At 36.4% G+C, this 21928-nt stretch overlaps 1 protein-coding gene and 3 gene segments (V, D, J or C); 2 read left to right on the top strand and 2 right to left on the bottom strand.

Moving 5' to 3' along the window:
- LOC121913208 overlaps positions 1-21928 on the bottom strand; it is an 899212-nt gene that overhangs the window by 291563 nt on the left and 585721 nt on the right.
- Positions 1-21928, top strand: part of LOC121913212 — a 747540-nt gene that overhangs the window by 150494 nt on the left and 575118 nt on the right.
- LOC121913210 overlaps positions 1-21928 on the bottom strand; it is a 756822-nt gene that overhangs the window by 163252 nt on the left and 571642 nt on the right.
- LOC121913183 (transcription initiation factor TFIID subunit 12-like) overlaps positions 1-21928 on the top strand; it is a 133199-nt gene that overhangs the window by 103413 nt on the left and 7858 nt on the right. The window contains exons 1-12 of one of the 6 annotated variants that reach the window (XM_042435879.1): positions 2614-2790; positions 3797-4072; positions 5835-6083; positions 7019-7141; positions 7511-7576; positions 8991-9056; positions 9911-10015; positions 10579-10632; positions 11213-11266; positions 12514-12582; positions 12697-12762; positions 13733-14135. In XM_042435879.1, the coding sequence (XP_042291813.1) occupies positions 2730-2790; positions 3797-4072; positions 5835-6083; positions 7019-7141; positions 7511-7576; positions 8991-9056; positions 9911-10015; positions 10579-10632; positions 11213-11266; positions 12514-12582; positions 12697-12762; positions 13733-13824 (1281 nt within the window). In that variant the 5' untranslated portion in view covers positions 2614-2729 and the 3' untranslated portion in view covers positions 13825-14135. Of the gene's footprint in view, positions 2791-3796; positions 4073-5834; positions 6084-7015; positions 7142-7510; positions 7577-8990; positions 9057-9910; positions 10016-10578; positions 10633-11212; positions 11267-12513; positions 12583-12696; positions 12763-13732; positions 14136-21928 lie in introns of those variants that run through there. The other 5 variants (XM_042435878.1, XM_042435882.1, XM_042435881.1 and 2 more) reach the window with 5 other exon arrangements.

Here is a 21928-nt window from a genome sequence, read left to right as displayed (position 1 = left end):
TTATATATTTCTGTACACTAAGAAAATACATAGGAAACACGTGTAAATCATGTGATATCTTGTCTGATTTTGATGAGAACATAAATCTGTTGTCACAATAGAACAATACTATAAATTTGAATTTGACTTTGTTGGTAAAATCATACATCTGAACCACTGCATGGCTAAAATGAGCTCTTCTTTGTTTAGAAACAATATGTATATGCTAAATGTCTTTAAAGAAGCAGCCGTTACACCAGTCAGGGGGTTTTGTTTTTAAAAGCAAATTTTTTTATTGGCATATAAAATTGCCCCCCACCCCTCCGATTTCATCAGGTGGGGGACAATGATATAGTTTGATGTGGTATGTTGGTTTTCCTCCTGTACTCCCCAATTTTCTGAGTCACCAGCTGCCACTGGTGTGGGGGTTGAATGCAGCTCATTTTTGTAGGATACAGCAGAAAGGCCTATATACATACAGTAGATTATATACAAACCTTGTATGAAGTTTGGTGTTATTATCATTTATTTTACAATATAAGTCTTATAATTATGTAATTATGTATTATTATATGTATAATCCAGTAGTGGGGATGACCTATGAGGGGAAGGGAAAAAATGGAGGGTGACAGTTTAGTGATAAAGTGCTGTAGAAAAATACCATGAAAACTAAAATTTGTAGCTCTGTACTGCAGTTTTTCCTTTATTAGGGCCCAAGCACCGAGCGGTTCGCTCACACTCTCCATTCAAATATATGAGTATTTTTCTGTGTCCAGCTGCAGTTACTTATTGTCTCTACATACCTGACAGTACATATGTCAATCAAACTTTAACCAGGTCATGTGGGTTAAAAGTCTTTACTTTTCTAGAGTTTTCAATATACTAATTGAAATTCAAGTGAATGGGCCCAAAACTTACACAGGTGTGAACAAGACAGACATGTCTCACTTTTCAGAAAATTCTCACACTGTTGAGATTTGATGTTCCGCCATGACAGAGGAAGTTGCTATAACTTTATTGTAAATACTCCAGTCTGCATCAAACTTTACATGTTTGATAAGAGTCCCGGCCTGAACACGTCTACATGACAATATTCCATCAGTGATGTAAACTGGCTGAATAGCGCCCCCTACGAAATTGCAGCAACGCAGCCCCAGCAGCAGGCAAAATAGTGGACAAAGGAAGTGATGTTTATCTCCTTCTTGCACTGTCTGAAAACAGCCCGGATCTGAATACATCTACATGCCCGTGACAGAAGCCCTTCAATTGCACCACAGCCCAACGTGTGCAGAGGCACGAGGGCACGTTCAACGCTGCTTGAAGCTTTGATCATTGTTTGTATTTCCTTTGCATGATGTCAAACTTCACACATACTCTCCACCCAACTCTGCACTACACACCAAAGAATAGAGTTCCGCATCCTTACCTGTTTCTATCTTTGTGCACCAATTATTAATAAACTTATGTAGAAGTCATTTCTGCTTCATGTTCTATGTGTGATTTCCTTTTAACTCTATTGAACCACCTTGTTTCCTGGATCAGAGTTAAGTCTTTTGTTAAGTCTTTTGCTGCTGCTGACAGCAGGTGCAAAGCAATGATTGTTGAAAATAAGGATATTGGATAATTTGATTGAGCTCTTTGTCTCCCACACAGTGGATGAGACAGTCCCAAACAAGGCAACATCTGCTTGATGATATTTCACCAAGCAAATATATTTTTTGTCTGGTCTTGATATGAGGTCGGGTTTGTTATTGTCCAGTTCTGGAAATTCAAAAACAAAAGTAATTTGTCTTGAGTCCATCTTTCAGTTCAAGCAGTGGTCAACAGTATCTACAAAGGTTAGTTCAACTGGGGTCAAAGTTCAACACATTTAATCTTTTGGTGCACATGCGCAGAGCCGTCGCAACAAACCACAAACACAATGATGAAGATGAACACAAAAGCAGTTTTTCTGTGATATTGTGAAAACACCATCAGTGTGTCTGTATTTAACATTAGTGACCCGACCGCCTGCATCAGTGTCACAGCTTCTCTGTTATGACACCAGATCAGATTAAAGTTCTTGAGATTAGAAAAAATGTCCCCTCACTGAGAGGTTTGTCATGCAGGAAGCACGTCATGTTTCCTCTAAATCAAGATATATGGTTGCTGCTGAACAGCTTCTGTGCTTGAGTGGTCTCTGTGTGGTTAGATATCTGGCTGGAAAGTTCAGCTGCATCTGTCTCGGACTGTGTTCACCCAGAAATTTTATTAAGAGATCTGTGAATCTAATTTGTTAGTTAGTTCATCTTTATCTGTTCAGGAAATCACATTGAGACCAAAATCTCTTCAGCAAGAGACCTGAGAACAAATTACATACATACAAGATCACAAGAAGACAGTTCATTCACACAAAACAACCATCACACACACACACACACACACACACACATTAAAACAAAAAACTAAAAAATATCAGCGAGTAAAACTTTAAAGTCTCTCAGTCTCAGTTTAAAAACAATAATAACTAATATGTAATAAAGTCATTTGAGTTACTTTCATGTCCTGGAACTGTCCGTGTGAAACATGATCACACTGTTCACACTAGAGTTTCCTCATCAGTGTTCATTAACCACAAAGAAAGAAAAAGAAAGACATGAAGAAGTGAGGGTGCAGCCTTTAAAGTCAGATGAACACACGTATACACTGAGTTCCTGTTCTTCTCTCAGATAGAAACTGTCTCTGTTCATTGTGGTTCAGTCTGTTGGAGGATGAGGATGAACATCTGCAGCTGCCTGTTAGCTTTAGTTCTGGGCTGTAATGTGACAGCAGGTAAGAACTTTACTCTTTTTCATCAGCTTTAATAATAATGTTCATGTTTGTTCATGTCATAGAGTGAGTGATGAATGTGGTGCAACTCTTTATTTTTACTGGTGTTTTCAGGTTAAAAGAGTGCAGCATGATACATCTTATAGGCACATATAAAGTATGTTGTCCATTGTTTCCAGTATTTTACATATTGTTCATATCGTAGTCTGAAGGTAAAGGTCAGTTTCTCCATACAGTGAATTTAGCTGATGTATAAAGTATTTTATAGAGATTTTAGTGGTTTGTTGAAACACGTTCAGGTTCATTGTCATATTCATGTATTTGAATAAATCAAGTTCAAAGTTGTTTATTGGTCACGTACACAAAACAAACAATACAATGTGCAGTGAAATGCAGTTTAGGCCCTCCTAGATTAGCTTATAGCTGCTAAGATTAAAGATAAAAAATAGTAATAAAGATGAAAAGGACATCAAAAGTATAAGTATTATATTATATATATATATACTCTATACATACATATTATATTATATATAACATACACTACAACCATATAAATAAACATATGAACAAATACTAATACTGATAGTAAAAAGAGAATGAATAGTAATATGAAGGTGAAAAGAGATAATTACTATTAACATGAAGGTACAAACAAGTGTTTAAAATCTACATATATGATCTGAAATATCCACAAACTCACACAGTGACAAAAGACTGTGGTGCACAAACGTGCACGCACACAAAACCACATGTAGGGATGCAGCATTGTGACTGTATATAACAATATACACATTAGCTGATGGTGTGAATGATGTAAAGTCAGAAGTTAAAAGTGAAGTGCAGTAATGCTTTAAGGTCTTCATGTTTTTCATGATTAGCAGTTTGCACTCGACAGTTAAATGTGATTCTGACTCTGATGGAAAACAACTTTTCAGTTCTTTGCAATATTAGAAATGTTGACATTCTGAAAATGGATGTTTAGTTCTTGTAAACTGTGTTTCTTTTGCAGAAATAATCCATCAAATAGTCAAAGAGGAGCAACAAGTCTCTCTGCGTTGTTCTCACTCTGTGGAGGGTAAAGTGACGTGGAGCAGAGAGATTAATGGAAACACAGTTGACATATTTATAGTTGATGGTGACAGAGACCAAAGATTCAATGACCCCCACAAACGATACAGTTCAGCAGTAGATAAGTCACTGCACATCTCTAGAGTTGCTGTCTCAGACTCTGGAAAATACTTGTGTAATAATGAATCAGCTGTGGAACTGACGGTGATCCCATCAGGTAACATCAAACTCTGTCAAAGTTGTTCTGCTTCCTGTTTTTTCCTGTTTCAAAGTCTCGTCTCTGTGCTTCACTTTTCATTTTCTAAACTGTGATTAAATACGTACATTGACATATTAATGAAATGATGCATTTCAAAGGTAAATGTGGTTTTAACTTCAATAACAAATATATTGTAAGAAACAACATCATCATTACTTATTACTTTCATAACTCAAAACCAGGTTTTAATTTCACACTGACTGTTAAGAATAGAGGCCCAATTAATTTATAACATTAACTTCTTGTTACTGTAGTAACTTAAATATTTCTGTGTATTTTTATACGTTCGTCATTTTATTTGATTTTTTATGTGATGTGCTTTACTTTGTTTGTGGTAAATTAATAAACAGCTTTTTATGGTCAGTGAAGAAAAATATCTTTTTAAAGTTCTCTAATACGTCATTTCTATTGTTCTTTTCCTTTTAAAGGAACAGGTCGTCTTGTTCATGTAGAGTCACACAGGAAACAAACACCTGAATTAAGTCCTTTTCTCTAAAACCTCATTTAGGAACTTATAACCAGCAGTCAGGAGCCCAAATGAACATTAAAGCTGTTTTTCTTGTTGTAATCATTCCTCCTGTTCATACTGACCATTAGAAGATCCCTTCATAATGACCTTACAATGGAAGTGATGGGGGACAAAATCCACAGTCCTCCTTCTGTGCAAAAATGTATTTCAAAGTTTATCTGAAGCTAATATGAAGCTTCAGCGTCCAAATGAGTCAAATCAAGTAGATATCTTTCAACATTACAGTCTTTTTAGTGCCAAAGTTCCTCTTTTTGTTACTATACTTCCACCTGCAGCTCAACAGGGAAACACTGTCCGAGGAAACACAAAGAGGGAATTTGATGCTAAAAAGACTGTAAATGTGTCAGATATCCACTTGATATGACTAACTCAGACTGCTGAAGACTCATAGAGTATAAAAATAAACTCATCAGTGCAGAAACTGTTTCTAAATGACCTCAAACCTTTATTTATCTGTCATATTTCTGTACTGATGTTTCTGTTAATTAGTGGCCGACACAAATAGTCTGATAAGCTGATATCAGCCAACAGTGTTGGACAAAGTACTTGAAAATACTAATTAATTACTGATTATATATTACTCATATAAAAGTAATGACATTACTTTACTTATTACTCAGCAGCAAAAGTAACGTGTTACATTACTCATCACTTTACTTTTATTTCCTTTAAACAGCTCAAAATCCTCAACAGACACATGCTGCATCTTTTGTATTTAACACATGTAGAAACACGTCTCCTCCACAGCGTCTGTCAGCTGAACACAGAGACCACACTGATATCAGCCCTCCATTAATCCCAGTGAGGCAGCGAGCACGCCGACCACCAAGTGTAAAAGGATTAGAAGGTTAATGGGATCAGTAACTGTAATATAACTATCGAATTTCAAATTGTAATCCCTTACACTACTCTGAAAAAGTAATATTACTGTAATGTGTAATGTGCTCAACACTGTCGGCCAATATACTAGTGCAGCTTTAAGTTAGGTATCAATACAGACAGAGAACTTTTAGTGACTGTAACAATTCTCCACTTTGTGTAGAAACAGAAGTTAGTTTATCAAAGAAAATCTTGTTTTGGAACAAAACTCTTCCATGTGTCACTGACTTTATCATGAATACATGTGTTTATGATGGCATGTTATAAAACATGAATCTTGGTTTTTACTAACTTAATGTTTGTTGCTCACAGGAACAACAACAGTCAGTATTGCAGAGAAGTCCAACGTCAATCTGACATGTCCTGATGTTGGAGGGTCACATGTTCCAACATGGACCAGAGAGATTGATGGAAAACAACAACAAATCAGGCCTCATGTTTCAGCTGTTGACAAGTATCTGAATATACCAGACGTGCAGCCCGGTGACTCTGGACTGTACTACTGTGATGGAAAACCAGCTGCGTATCTAAATGTGACCAAAGGTGATCAGTCTGAGAGAGGTGAGACACAAGAACTCAAAGACACACACAAAAATATGAAGGCAGGTAAAGCACAGAGAAGAAGTTATTTAAAGGAATAATCTGACATTTTGGTAAATTTATTAACATGTTTAACTTTCTTACTGAGAGTTAGAAGAGAAGATCAACCAGTGGTGGAATGTAACTAAGTACATTTACTTAAATACAGTTTTTAGGAACCATTTGATGTTACTTTCTTCTTCCTGTCCGCTAGATCTCAGAGGAGAATATTGTACTTTTTACTCCACTACATTTATTTGAATGTGATAGTTACAAGTGTCTTTCCAGATCTATATTTTACAAATAAAACAGATGATGTATTTATATTTGTAATTAATTTAGATCACTTTGTAGAGATCTGTTTCTACTTTGACACATAAGAGTATTTTCTATTGATGGGTGTGAAAAGACATGTAAAATTCCAAGAGAGGTGAAAACTTATTACAGGCAAAGTATATTCTGTACATGTAAAATACAGACGGGTGACAAATGAAAGGAAAAACTGGTACCACCACTTAGATCGATACCACATTCATATCTGTCCATTAAACATGAAGCTACAGCCAGCAGCCGGTTAGCTTAGCTTAGCATAAAGACTGGAAACAGAAGGAAACAGCTAGCCTGGTGTTACAGAGAGTTATATGCAGAAATATAACGACACACAAGGCTGAACAATAACAAATATGATCAGTTCACATAAGAGAGAAACTTTAATGCTGCTTCAAATTAAACAGAAACAATATCCTCAACATTCAAGTGCTTTAAGTCATGAGAACATTTGCTCTGCTTGATAACTCACCACAAAACTGGCCATCACCTATTTCCTGTTTCAATATTGATGAATGATTTCATAACTTTCTGTGGTAAAATGCATTTTGCTGCCCTGTTGTATCTATTTCCTCCATCTCACACAGAAGAAAACAGGACATCACCACCGACAACCTCAACTATAACTACACCAACAACAACAACTTCAACTACAACTGCACCAAAGAAACGAAGTCACACCAAGAAACCCGGAAACAAAAAGAAGAAAGGGAGTAAGATAAAACAGATCTAAATGTTAAATTAAAATGATTAAAGGTGATCGATCTAAATGAACAAAACAACAGAAAACACTTTAAATGCAGTAATTAAACAAACAGATACAGATATAAGAGCCTGGGAAAGTTTTAACACTGTGTTCAAGTGAAACTATAGTTTCAATGTAGGAAGTCGAGCACACAACATGCTCAACATTCAGGTGGATTTTGTTGTGAGAACTTGAACTGTTGCTGACTCAGCACAAATATTAAAGTAGTGTTGTTATTTTTTCAAAAACTGAATCATTTTGTGACATTCTGTAAACAGTTAGCTGTAGTAAAATACATTTTCTGCCCTGTAATATATATTTTCTCTGTTCTGCACAGAAGATAAAAAAAAACCAACATCACCTACAACAACTTCTACAACATCACCACCAGCTGCAAACACAGGTATGACTGTAATAAATAAGTCACATAAAGAAACCTGAAAAGAAAATGAGTAAAATGAAACAGTTCTAAATGTTGAATTGTTAAACTGATTAAAAGCTTTTATTGATCTGAGAGCCAAGAGACAAGAACTCAAAGAAGAACAAAACAACAGAAAACACTTTAAATGCAGTAATTAAACAAACAGATACAGATATAAGAGCCTGGGAAAGTTTTAACACTGTGTTCAAGTGAAACTATAGTTTCAATTTAGGAAGTCGAGCACACAACATGCTCAACATTCAGGTGGTTTTCATTATGTCACACCTACATTGAAAAAGGATTCACAGTTCAGTTTATTTTATCTTTTGGCTCCTAAAGCTGTTATTGTTGGAAGTTATGTTACAGCTCGTGATGCTATAGTCACTTCCTGTTTACATAGTTGGCTGTTTCTCATAGAGTTGCAAAATTAGAGGAGATATTTTTGGCGTTCCTGGTTCCGGAGGTAAAAATTCTGTTCATTTTTCTCACGGACAATGTTACACTGAGCACTTCTACCGCTTGGATGGTTAAATTATCAGAAAAAAAGATGAACAATTAAAGATAAAAAGTTGACTGTGTACATAAACATTTCAAGGTAGAAATTAACTACGACTCCCAAAGTGCATTTCTGCAAGAAACAGCCAATCACTGAGCTTAAAATCCACTCATGTGCACTGCTAACAGCAGGCAGAAGCCAAAGATTACAGTGTTGACAAAATTGATTTTACAATCCACAGAGCCAAAGGCTTCTTCTCCATAGCAACAGCAGCTGAGGCTCATGGGTATTGTAGTATTCTTAGCCGTCCACCAAAATCACAGACAAAACATGATTTCTGAGAAACTAAGTGTAAATACTGTAAACTGCTGGTCAGAATATAAACCTGTAGGATCATTCATTTATCCAGGAGAGTCCTGAGTTTCTATGTTCAGTAACATCGAGGAGATCGTTAAAGAAAATTTTGAAAACCGGAAAAACACTTGTGGAACCAGCGGCCCCTCATACTTCACAGCTATTAGATGGTACTACAGATGTTTCCTTGCTATCGATTTACACATTAAATGTTCACTAGATAAAACATTTCTAACAGTTAATGGTGCAACCTGATTTATTAAAACTAGTAAACTAGTAGTAGCAGAGATATAAGAACCTGGGAAAGTTTTAACACTGTGTTCAAGTGAAACTACAGTTTCAATGTTGGAAGTCGAGCACACAACATGCTCAACATTCAGGTGGATTTTGTTGTGAGAACTTGAACTGTTGCTGACTCAGCACAAATATTAAAGTAGTGTTGTTACTTTTTCAAAAACTGAATCATTTTGTGACATTCTGTAAACAGTTAGCTGTAGTAAAGTACATTTTCTGCCCTGTAATATATATTTTCTCTATTCTGCACAGATGATAATGAAGAACCAACATCACCTACAACAACTTCTACAACATCACCAGCAGCTGCAAACACAGGTATGACTGCAATAAATAAGTCACATAAAGAAACCTGAAAAGAAAATGAGTAAAATGAAACAGATCTAAATGTCGAATTGTTAAACTGATTAAAAGCTTTTATTGATCTGAGAGCCCAGAGACAAGAACTCAAAGAAGAACAAAAAGCAGAAAACACTTTAAATGCAGTAATTAAACAAACAGATACACATATAAGAGCCTGGGAAAGTTTTAACACTGTTCAAGTGAAACTACAGTTTCAATGTTGGAAGTCGAGCACACAACATGCTCAACATTCAGGTGGTTTTTGTTGTGTCACACCTACATTGAAAAAGGATTCACAGTTCAGTTTATTTTATCTTTTGGCTCCTAAAACTGTTATTGTTGGAAGTTATGTTACAGCTCATGATGCTATAGTCACTTCCTGTTTACATAGTTGGCTGTTTCTCATAGAGTTGCAAAATTAGAGGAGATATTTTTGGCGTTCCTGGTTCCGGAGGTAAAAATTCTGTTCATTTTTCTCACAGACAATGTTACACTGAGCACTTCTACCGCTTGGATGGTTAAATAAAATAAACACTTGTGGAACCAGCGGCCCCTCACACTTCACAGCTATTAGATGGCACTACAGATGTTTCCTTGCTATCGATTTACACATTAAATGTTCACTAGATAAAACATTTCTAACAGTTAATGGTGCAACCTGATTTACTAAAAACTGAAACTAGTTAGTAGTTAGTAGAAGAACTTCACACACAAACTTAGTGATGGATTTTTGATTAGCTCTTGCAGCCGGCTGCTGTACTGTATATAACACGTATCAAGTCGGGATGTTTGTGTTGAACTTTTACTTTGCTTCTCACTTGCTCCTAAAGATCAGAAGCCATCTCTTATTTTGGTGGTGGGGATAGTTCTTTCCTTCCTCCTCGTCCTCCTCATTATCATCACCGTCTACTGTGCTCGGAGGTATAAAAGACGAGGTAAATGAAGTCTGACCTGGAAATTTACAATCACACTAAATTTTGATGAAGACAAGAAAGATGTGCTCGTAAATTAAATGTTCATAATTTAACAATAAACAAAAGGCATTCTTACAGGATATATGATTGCAGCACATTAACATGAATTATACCTTTTTTTTAACAGATATACAGTGTTTTTATCACAACATGCAAAATGATAATTACTTAACATTTACTTATACCTCACTCATAGTACAGTTTATTTACTTTTTACATTTTAAATGTATATCTTATTTCATGTCTCTCTTAGAAAATGTTCAGAATTTTATAGATTAAATAATCAGCTTTCATGTCAGAATTTTGACTTTAATTTTAGACTTTTGATTTAATCTCAGAACATTTTTTCCCGGTTGCCCTTCACTTCAATACACAGATGAAATTCACTGATTACTCCATAAAAATTAAAACTAATGGTATCAAAGTCAGCCTGTTTGTCATCAGAGTTTAAAGCAGATAATCAGTGATAATTCAGCAATAATTAAGTTATTCACTAATTTGTTTTCCTTTCTGTGGGACTAAAGAAAGACACCACATCTATGACGAGATACGAGATGAAGGGTTGAACCCTACAAAGCGTGAGTAATGAGAAGTGTTTCTTTTTAAAATGACAACTTCCTCTTTCTATTATGATTGAGACTGATCTAAAATTAAATCCTATGCTGTGCTTACTGTGCCTGCATTCATGCACTGTCACTATAGTGACACTGAAGTCATTCAACTGTAACTGCTTGTAGTCTTCAGAGGGGAACTTGTAGCATTATAAGACACAGTTCATACAGTATATATCATTATAAACTTCCACAGCTTCTCAAAAGCTTCTCAAAGACTCTTCTCACCATCTGACTAAAAAAAATAATTCATCTGCTGCACAATAAACATATTTCTTATCTGTTTCCTGAGGTGCAACTCAGTTTCTTACTGTAATCCAAATAAAGATAGGAGCCATAACAAGTAGTCATATCTCTGAGGCTGTTTTATGTCACTTAAACCAAAATTAAGATGTTTTATCATCTATTTGAACATTATTTTCCATTATTTTATATCTTCATACACAAAATGCATTTCTGTTTTACTGTTTTACAAAACAAGCAAGAAGATACTACTGTACCTTAAACATCAAATTTAGTGATCTTCTTTTCATTTCTTTTCTGGCAGGTGTGGAAAGCTCTGGTGGACCATCAGCTGAATACTGCCTGGAGACTTTCTCAGGTAAATGATCAAACATACCTTTCTCAGGTAAATGATCAAACACTTGTACAGAACTGTCCTGCATTCATCAAGGAAGAAAAATGGTGGACTTATCTCATAACTGTGACTCATCAACTTGTAATTGTGAGATCTTTCTCTTGTAATTACGAAATACTGCTCTCATAACTAAGAGATGTGGCTTATCTAATCTGTGTAGCTACAGGAACTGTTGCAGGTTATTGTGGTGGTTGAATCAGTTAAGAAGCAGCGTACAGAGTTTTAGCCAAAATGCTAACGGCTGTGTTTTGTTGTTGAGCTGAATGAAAATGCAGCGAACAGTTCAAAGACGGTTTTCTTGTAATTATGACGTACTGATCTCGTATGAGATGCTGAGTCGCGTTACGGATGTCATAATTATGACATAACATTTAGATATATTTTCCTTTGATAAGTGCAATGACCTTTATTATTTTCTCAGTAGCTAACAGCTGGATCTCCTGCAGTCTGGATGTGCTTGTTGAGTTAGGAATTTTCTGCAGCATGGCTTCAGGGGATGGCCATGTTGGTCTTTCAAGCGATTGTTTGTCACTTTGATTCAGACTGAAATATCTCATAAACTTCTGGATGGATCGCCATCAAAGTTGGAACAGACATTCATGTTTTCCAGAGGATGAAGTCTGAGTTTGATGATCTTCTCACTTTTTGTCTAGTGCCACCATCAGGTTATAATTTTTGACTGGAACATCTATTGGATGGTTTGCCAGACTTCTTGTCTAGCAACATCATGAGTGCAAAAACTTCAATTTGTCCAAGACTTGATGACCACATTCTTGAAAAACTCCCAACATTCCCATCAACCTCAGCTGCACATTGTGCTAATTAGCTAATTTTAGCATGCTAACACACCAAATCAGCATGTCAACCTTGTGAGCAGGTCAGCATGTTGACGTTAGCTCAAAGTACAGCTTCACAGAGCTGCTAGCATAGCTGCAGAATCATAATTTTGTTAAAAAATGCAGCATACTTAGTGCACAAAGGTTCTGCTTTCATCACACATTTGTCAGAGAATGTGTTCAAAAGCACATTGGAAAAATTTGGACATGAAGTGCAAAGGCCTTTACTTGAAAATGCCTTTTCATTGGGTCATCAACTGATTGGTCACTGATGTTGACAGCCCGCTCAAAAGTTGGAATAAAGTATTAATACCTGTGGCGTAAAAGGTCAGTTAGTTCTTTATAATAAATGTTTGTTGGTAAATGTTTTAATAGGTGGATCAAACCAAAATGAACCCACATATTGCACCATCCCTGATCTTCCACCAATGGGAAACAAGATCGGTAAAGCCTGAACTGTCATCAACATTTACAGTTTTACAGTTGAATCAAAGATTCTTGAGATATATTTCTGGTTAGACGTTTCATAGATTAATTATCTTTTGTTTCTTCTTACAGACACATATCTAACTGAGTCACCGTATTCCATGATTACCGACCCTTTGCCTGATGGTAATAAAACAGGTAAATCATTGGTTCTTCATTTTGGGTTGGATGATATTAATATGTTACCTTGTATATAAGGAAGTTTTTAACAATCAAAGCACCATGAAACACAAGTGTAAAAAGTAATATTGTATGGAATAAATTCTATCTGTTAATAAAAACCATAGACTGTATAAAAATATGGACGTAGTTACCATGATGTCACCTGTTGGTTTCTGAAGAGCAGTTTTGAGGCTCAAAGTGAGCCGCTCCGGCCGTCGCCATCTTGGCAGTGCGTGACTCTGCCTAACTCCCAGCCAATCAAAAATGGACAAAGAGGCGGGCCAAATGGCTGAAACAAGCCACCTAGTGGCTGGCGGACCTGTCACTCAAAGCAGCCATGTCCTTCACTATGCATAACTTTACAGCTTAATAAGATTTAAACGGGTGAGTTATAAAAGAAATTACCCCCTGTGCAGTTGTCATTAAAGGGGAAATTAGCTACAGAGAGCAAAACCATTTTTTGCACCAGGCTGTAAACATGTTTATTTCTGCTGTAAAGTTGGGCATTTTAACATGGGGGTCTATGGGGATTGAATCGCTTTTGGAGCCTCAAGTGGCCGTTCAGGGAACTGCAGTTTTTGGCACTTCCACATTGGCTTCATTTTTCAGCCCCAGAGGTTGCCGCTTGATAAAAACTCAAAAAAACAATAACAGCAACCCAAAATTATTATGTCTCCAAAATCTGACATAGAGCTAGAATGTGAAAGAAATTTGATTTGCATCCAAAATAACAGCCTCGGCAGGCCTGTGCTGACTGTATTTTGGTTTGAGTTTCTTATTTTTGGTTTGGCCTTCACAGCTTTTCTTTACATTTTTCAGTTTTTCTTTTTTCTGATCTTTGTCTTAACAGTAATTGGACAGATGTATCTGATAGGAAGCAGATGGTAGTAATTTTCCCCGTCATGAATTCTGTTGCCTGTTTGTAATTCTTCATCTCAATACACAGGTACACCACAGCTGAATGACCCGACATATTCCTTACTGAAGAAACCCAAAGTGCTTGAGAACAATGACCAATACCTGTACAGTTTTACATAAACATTTAGCTTCTGTCAGGTAATAATATACTTCTGAAAGATTTGTTTGTTGCAAAATATGGAAAGAAAAAATGCTTATTCCTCAGTTTTGTAGGTGAAGATTAAAACTGTTTCAATGGGACTATATTCTATTTTATTGCATTCCTGCAATCCTTTAGAATGAAAGCCTTTGAATATTTATTTTTAATAGATGTTTTGTTGTAAAAAAAAAAAAAAAAAGTTCAAAAAAGTACCAGAAAACAAAATGCTTTCGTGTCCTTTGTTGCTTTGTTTGAGTTGAACTGTTTTTCATGTTGATTTATGAATAAACACTTGTACAGTACACCAGAGGTCTATCCTGTTTCAATTTTTGCTGGTTCACAGCACTTCTTTTCCTTTTTTCATATCATTCAGGAACTGATACTGAAAATGAAACTCTGTTTTTTTTTTTACAGTTATGATGCTTTCGATATCCACATTTACTATTTCTTTATTTATAATTTGTTTTTGACAACTGAAACCTAGCCCCAGTCTGTGCCTCTCATGTGTTGCATTTCATTCGAGTCACAGAGACAAGCGCAGCCTTTTGTGAAGAATAAATACGAGGCAAACTTCAGATGGGGGTTTGACAACACTCAATTCTGAATGCATTTCCAGAATCCTCAGAGAGTCTTCTAAACACCTGGATCACAAAAAGAAGATTTTTATTCAACATATATTCTGTTGAATTCACCATTTACTGATGTATAATGTCCTTTCTTCTCTCTGTCTCTACATCCTTATATAGAACACACTCTAAACATGAAGAGTTATGACCCAGAAAGTAAGAAAACAACCTACTGTCCGGACTCATCATATTAAATGTTTCGACTTACAGCAAACAGTCTACTCAGATCCGCAACAGCATCAAATGCAAATGGAATATATTACAAACTGCAGAAAATGTTTGCTGAACCTCCCACCTTTGTCTCTAGATGGGCTCCCACTTTACAAGACAAGCTGGTCCACAGCCGCTTATCACTTCCTGGCTTCATAAACCTGTGGGCAACTTCCCCTGTGGTAACTGTTGCCATTGTGGCAATATTTCCAAAATGGACAGATTTGTCGATGTGTTCACCAACAAGTCATATAAAATAAACCACATTGCTAATTGTAACACTTCCTTTCTGGTATACCGTCGTGAATGCCCTTGTGGTTTTTCTATGTGGGGAGAACAAAAAGGAGATTTAAAGACAGACTTGTCATAGAAATGCAGCAGGAAAGCTTTCAGTGGGCTTTATTTCTGACAGCACATCTTGTTTTTTGTTTGAATATAGATGTATTTCATTGTGGTTATGATTTGGCAGATTGCTGTCCGTATGAATACATGTTAGTGTTTGAAGATAAACTGAAGAGTTTGGAAGTGAGGATGTAAACATGTAAAATGTGTTACAGACCCACAGAGTTTTGTTGCTTGTTTGTGTTTGAATGAGAAAAGTATTGAGGACATTTGAAGGCTGTAGTCACTGAATGCTTTCTGTGTGAAAACAATGCAAATGTGTCCCAGTTTGCTCCATAATTGCTGCTGTTGTGTCAACTGTGTAAAGAGTTTTGAAGTATTGTAGTTAACTCAGTACTGAACATGAAGGTAACCAACTGTAAAATATATATATGTATATATATATATATATATATATATATATATATATATATATATATATATAAAAGGGAACATTAGCATTCTTTCACCATAAAAAGACACTGAGAGGCGTTGAGAAGGAGGTTTTCTTTTTTCAGGAACAAGTGTAAGTTTCCTGTTATCAGCCCACAAAGCAATGTGTCAAACATTATTCTGCATATTGAATCATTTCAGTCTGTGTCAGGATGAGGGTCAACACCTACGCCTGCCTGTTAGTCTTTGTTCTGGGCTGTAACGTTACTGCAGGCAAGGAGTTTTTAAATTAATCTATTAGTATGTGCAATTCTTCTTGTCACCCGTTTTAATTTATTATTTATAATAATAAAGCTTATTTTTATAGCACTTTTCTAAACCAATGTTACAAAGTGTTTTATATAGAACAAATACAGAAAGAGAAACCAGGGAGCCAGACAGAAGATACAAATCAAAAAAGTCAGATACAAAGATAATGATTTGGTTCATTGATCCCCTCTAGTCTGAAATCTAGTTTTGGGAACCACAACCGAAAACAGATAAGTGGCCAGTGTAGAGATGCTAAAGGTGGTATTAGTTAAAAGTCTGGCAGCTGCTACTAGATGGAGCCTGTTGAGTGATATCTGGTTTACATCTGTTAAAAGACAAAGAGAAACATAAAACTGGTCAAATCTTGGAGTAATTTTTCATGATAAAAACTGAGTAAGGTATCAAAAAATAAGTTTCATGGTAACACTTTGTGATAAAGATGCATTAATTATCATGACTTTATGCATGACAAAGCATTTATTTATTCATGTAAAGCTATCCACTCTATAAGTCCACTTTTTGCCATGTAACTCTCTAGCCATCACCAACCCACCTCCTCCTAAGTAGGAAATGTCACCTTATATAGACGTCATTGGTCTCATGGCATCTAATAATGGCACAGATGGGTTTACACTGGAGATAGTTAAAAGCCGGTGTGTCTCATACAGATGCTAAAGAGTGTCCTGTGTGTCAGTATCAGACACCAAGGGGCAGGACAAACTGTCACTGTTTAACGCCCTTGGAATGAAGTGCATGCGTGTTGTCTGTCTTGCCAAAAATATTATTGCTTTCTTACAAATGTTACATGGTATGTAAAATTATCATTTGTTGTCTTTGAATTATCAATTAAAGTTTGTAATATTATGAATATATATGAAAAGTAGTAGGCAAGAGGTTGTGATATGTAGCACAACAAGCTAGTGAAGCTGTAAACAGAATCTCATTCCTGCACATGCTCAGTAGCGTCTGCCTTACACAGAACTACTCTCTGGAGACTGAAAACATGATCACTGTTATTAGTCTTTGGAGCCGTTTCTAAACAAACTAACGTGACCAAACTCTTCATGATGAAGGAACATGTCACCCAGTGCAGCGGTGTGGCTCACTGATGTGTTTTTAATAGTTTTTGGACAACAGTGGAGGTCTACGGCACAGAGGAATAAGATATATCAGGCTTTGATACACACACAATACTTGTTAGTAGATCAGTTCATTGTTGGTTTGGAGATTTGTTGACTTGGAGAAAAATATAGAAAATCGCAGCCTTATCCTTTCCTTATGAGCTTTAAGGTAATATTGTGTGGTATATAGAATATTAATATGTTTACACCTTTTCCCAACTGATAATAACTGATAACTGATATGGTATCTGATATTGTAATTTAATTTGTATTTGTAGTTTTTCCAAATACGTGATGCTTAAGACTTTATTTTAGGGGTCACAAAGATGATAGATGGGTAAGCAACAAATGGTTTATAAATGTGATTTACGTAAAGACCCACAAACACGATGCACACGATCAAAGGTGAGCAGTCTGAAGTCAGGTTTCCATTCAAATGTATTCTAACTAAAATCTCAGGAAATTGATAAACGAAAATGAAGATGAATGTGCGTTTCCATCCACTACTGTTTTGCGAATATTAATGGTTGAGTGCATCAAAGTTAACAGCTGGTGGCGCTGATTCTCTCATCGAGTGCAGGAAAACTCAAAAAGAAGAAGCTGACGCAGTAATGACGTCATTAATAGAGCGACAGTCAAAGCTGAAGTGATGGAAAACGTGACAGTGAAAAATGTCTGCCACCGTGTTTCATTTCTCCAGCAGGGCAGAAGCTTCAGGGACATTTAATTCACTAAATCTGTTTCTATTCCACTTTGTTGCATTTTACTTTTATGGATACGTCAACTTTACCACTTCATCCAAGCACAAAAACTTTTTATGCAATATTCCAACTTTTTTCGAATTTCCAGCGTTTCCAATCACACTTTTTTTTTATACACAAATTGAAAAAGCGCATAAAAAAAGGTGGATGGAAACCCACCTTGAGGGGGATGTAGAGATTCAGTAGCGATGGTAGAAAATAGTGGCTTTCACCATTAACCATATCTACTAATATTTAGCTAATACATCAAAAGTTTGCTAAAAAAACCAACATTTTTCTCTCCAATATGCTTTGTGCAACCAAGTACTGGAATGGTAAACACTGCACCGATCAATGTGGAACCCGCAATACAAGACCTTTGTTTTTCCATTGTCATGTGACATGTGACACTTAAAGGGTGTTTTCACACCTGCACTTTTTAGTCCAGTTAAATCAAACTCTGGTTTGTTTTCCCCATTGGTGCGATTTGTTTGGGCAGGTGTGAAGCTACGGTGACATCACGGCTGTGTTGCCATGACTCCTGGTGGTGTCGGTGTGTCTCTGCCAATGGGAGACAAGAGTTTGGGACTTCCCGCAGAGTTCACACCAAGGTGCGAACTGAGGAGAGCGTGCTGGGAGATGGAGTCTGACTTGGACTCCCTCTGTTTCACTGGGCACCCTTCTTTGTTATCAGGCTTTGTGACTGCATGCAGGCCTGCCTTTGTCTCATGCACAAGGAGTATGAGGCCCAACATTCCCCCCCTTTGGTCTGAAGAGTGGGTTGCTGGCCACAGTCCAAGGGCAAAACAGTTCCTATAGGTCGGAAGTAACTGGAGGGTTACACAGTCCATGTATTTATGAGATACTCGGAAGGTGGGAACAATCTGTATATTCCTGAAATAAAAAAGAGTTGAAACAGTCCATACAGTTCACAGAGTTCAGAGTTCACAGGGGCTTGTTTTGGCAGTTACTGAGGCAACGTTTCGGCAGTGTTCTGACTACATCTAGGTACACAAGGTATTAACCAACACAAATACTGTTGCTGCTCTTTGTTTATCATCAATAACACAACACAAAATCATAAAAAGAAAAGAAAAGGGAAAAAGACAGAAAGGTGGTTAGGTTAATAGGCTCATTCCCGAAAGAGATTGGAGTTAGCCAGTGGAACGGTGCAGACTGGTGTGGGAAGGGAAGGAGGGAGTCCAGTCCGGCCTGTGTGTTTTTGAATGTACCTGTAAGTGATGTGTGAATCCTAGTCATAACTGGATTTGAGGTGCACTGCCAAGACCATATGTCAGATGTGTTTGTGAAGGTTGCATAACAGTGGTAGTAGCAGATCTAAGGATTTAGTCTAACTTACCTACTCTACCCTACAACCTATCCCAGTAGAATGCTAATGAGGTGGCTTTAGCACCGCTGGTGAGTAATAGCCGGGTAATGTAGTAGAGGATTAAACAACTATCATGCGGAATGCTAACAACTCTCTGCTAACACAACCGCTAGTGAACTGTGTACAATACATATATATATACACATATATATACATATATATAAATACTGATATATTGGGAGCCTCACACGGGGCACCAACTGTTGGATCTGTGAGGAGCACAGCTGGTTATTAGCAATAGTTAATAATTATCAGAGATAATTATTAATTATTACAATTAATAAAATTCTGAATATGAATTAATAATAACAGGGTACCACCAGGAAACCAGGACTAATAACCAGACAATAAGGTGGTCTCATAAAAGAGTTCATCTAGAATGCTAAATATCTGAGGGATATCAGCATTCACGGATGAACGAAGAAGGTTTGAGTTTGAGCTCTGACTCTCTCAATCAGCCACTTTTCACAATGTACAAACATAATAATGACAAAAGACTTCTCTTTAAAGATATAACAGTGTTTATTAAGCAAGAGCAGAGTTAACAAATTTAGCTGATGCTTTGATGAATAAATTACCATCCTAAATGAAATCTAATCTAATTCTACCTAAGCAAACATACATAAACAGGTATGTATAGTGAAAACACGAAGGTGGGAGCGTGCGTATGTGTGTGTTTGTGTGTGTGAGTGGCAAGATGGTGGCACGAGAGTTTAGATGGCGCACATGACTATTGGGAGGAAGTCATATCATGCGAAAACTAAATTGCGGAAGTGACTGCAGTGTCTTGGTTAGACAAAGCAACTCCCTCTTCCCCCCCACGGTTGCTAATTGATAATTATCTCTGATAATTGTCAATTATTGAATTATTGCTAATAACCAGCTGTGCTCCTCACAGATCCAACATTACAACTCGGGTCAAAGTTCGCCACATTTGATCTTTCAGTGCGCCTGTGCAGAGCCGTCGCAACAAACCACAAACACAATGATGGAGACGCACACAAAAGCGGTTTTCTTGTGATATTGTGAAAACACCATCAGTGTGTCTGTATTAAGCATTAGTGACCCGACCGCCTGCATCAGTATTACTGCTTCTCTGTGATGACACCAGATCAGATGAGGCTGCAGATAACGTTCATGACACTGCAGCCTCACTAAAGTTCTGGGGAACAGAAAAAATGTCCCCTCACCGAGAGGTTTGTCATGCAGGAAAAACGTCACGCTTCCTCTAAATCATCACATATGGCTGCTGCTGAACAGCGTTTGTGCTTGAGTGGTCTCTCTGTGTGGTTTGATATCTGGCTGAGAAGTTCCGTTGAAACGATCAAATCCGAAATATAGTCTCAGACTGTGATTACCCAAAATGTGGTGGTTTGGTTTTTTTATTTGTTTGGCAGCTCTCATTGTTTTTTTTTCTTTTGGTTGTTGAATTTCTTTTTAAAAATGTGATCTCTTTTTAAACATCAGTCACTGTTTCTAACTCCAAACATTTCACTAATATGTTCAGTATCAACATCTTCGCAAGTTGCCAAATACGTTAATTAACAACATTTTCTCGTTATGTTGACAGAAAACATAATTCAGCAGCATTATGTTTCTAGCAAAACATATTTGCTGTTGTAATTTAGTTGTACATGAAGGTAATTTCTGAGGGACAGTGCTGGAACGTACTGTATGTGGGTAAAAGTGTGTTTTTATAATATGTGAATGTCTTTATGTACAAATCAAATCATCACTTTTCTAAAATAGAAAAGATCTGTGTATTTAATTTCTTAGTCAGTTCATCTTTATCTGTTCAGGAAATCACATTGAGACCAAAATCTCTTTGGCAAAAGACTTGAAACAAATTACATACATACAAAACAACAATACCAAACACACACACACACACACACACACACACACACACACACACAGAGACACATTAAAACTAAAAAACTAAAAACTATCAGCGAGTAAAACTGTGATCACACTCTGTGTTCACAAACAGGAAACATCTTTGTTCATTAACCAAAAAAAAGAAAGAAGTTGCGGAAGTGAGGGCGCAGCCTTTAAAGTCAGATGAACACACGTATACACTGAGTTCCTGTTCTCCTCTCAGATAGAAACTGTCTCTGTTCATTGTGGTTCAGTCTGTTGGAGGATGAAGATGAACATCTGCATCTGCCTGTTAGCTTTAGTTCTGGGCTGTAATGTGACAGCAGGTAAGAACTTTACTCTTTTTCATCAGCTTCAATAATAATGTTCATGTTTGTTCATGTCATAGAGTGAGTGATGAATGTGGTGCACCTCTTTATTTTTACTGGTGTTTTCAGGTTAAAAGAGTGCAGCATGATACATCTTATAGACACATATAAAGTATGTTGTCCATTGTTTCCAGTATTTTACATATTGTTCATATCGTAGTCTGAAGGTAAAGGTCAGTTTCTCCATACAGTGAATTTAGCTGATGTATAAAGTATTTTATAGAGATTTTAGTGATTTGTTGAAACACGTTCAGGTTCATTGTCATATTCATGTATTTGAATAAATCAAGTTCAAAGTTGTTTATTGGTCACGTACACAAAACAAACAATACAATGTGCAGTGAAATGCAGTTTAGGCCCTCCTAGATTAGCTTATAGCTGCTAAGATTAAAGATAGAAATAGTAATAAAGATGAAAAGGAAATCAAAAATAAAAATATTATATTATATATGTACTGTATATATACATATTATATTATATATAACATACACTACAATCAAATAATTAAACATATGATAAACATATTATTCATTCTCTTTTTACTTATATTATATATTAGAGTAATATGAAGGTGAAAAGAGATAATGTAAACAAGTGTTTAAAATCTAAATATATGATCTGAAATATCTACAGACTCACACAGTGACAAAAGACGGTGGCAAATGTGCA

The sequence above is a fragment of the Thunnus maccoyii genome, chromosome 15 (genome assembly GCF_910596095.1).
Source record: "Thunnus maccoyii chromosome 15, fThuMac1.1, whole genome shotgun sequence".
Lineage (NCBI taxonomy): Eukaryota > Metazoa > Chordata > Actinopteri > Scombriformes > Scombridae > Thunnus > Thunnus maccoyii.
This window is presented reverse-complemented; position numbering and strand designations above follow the sequence as displayed.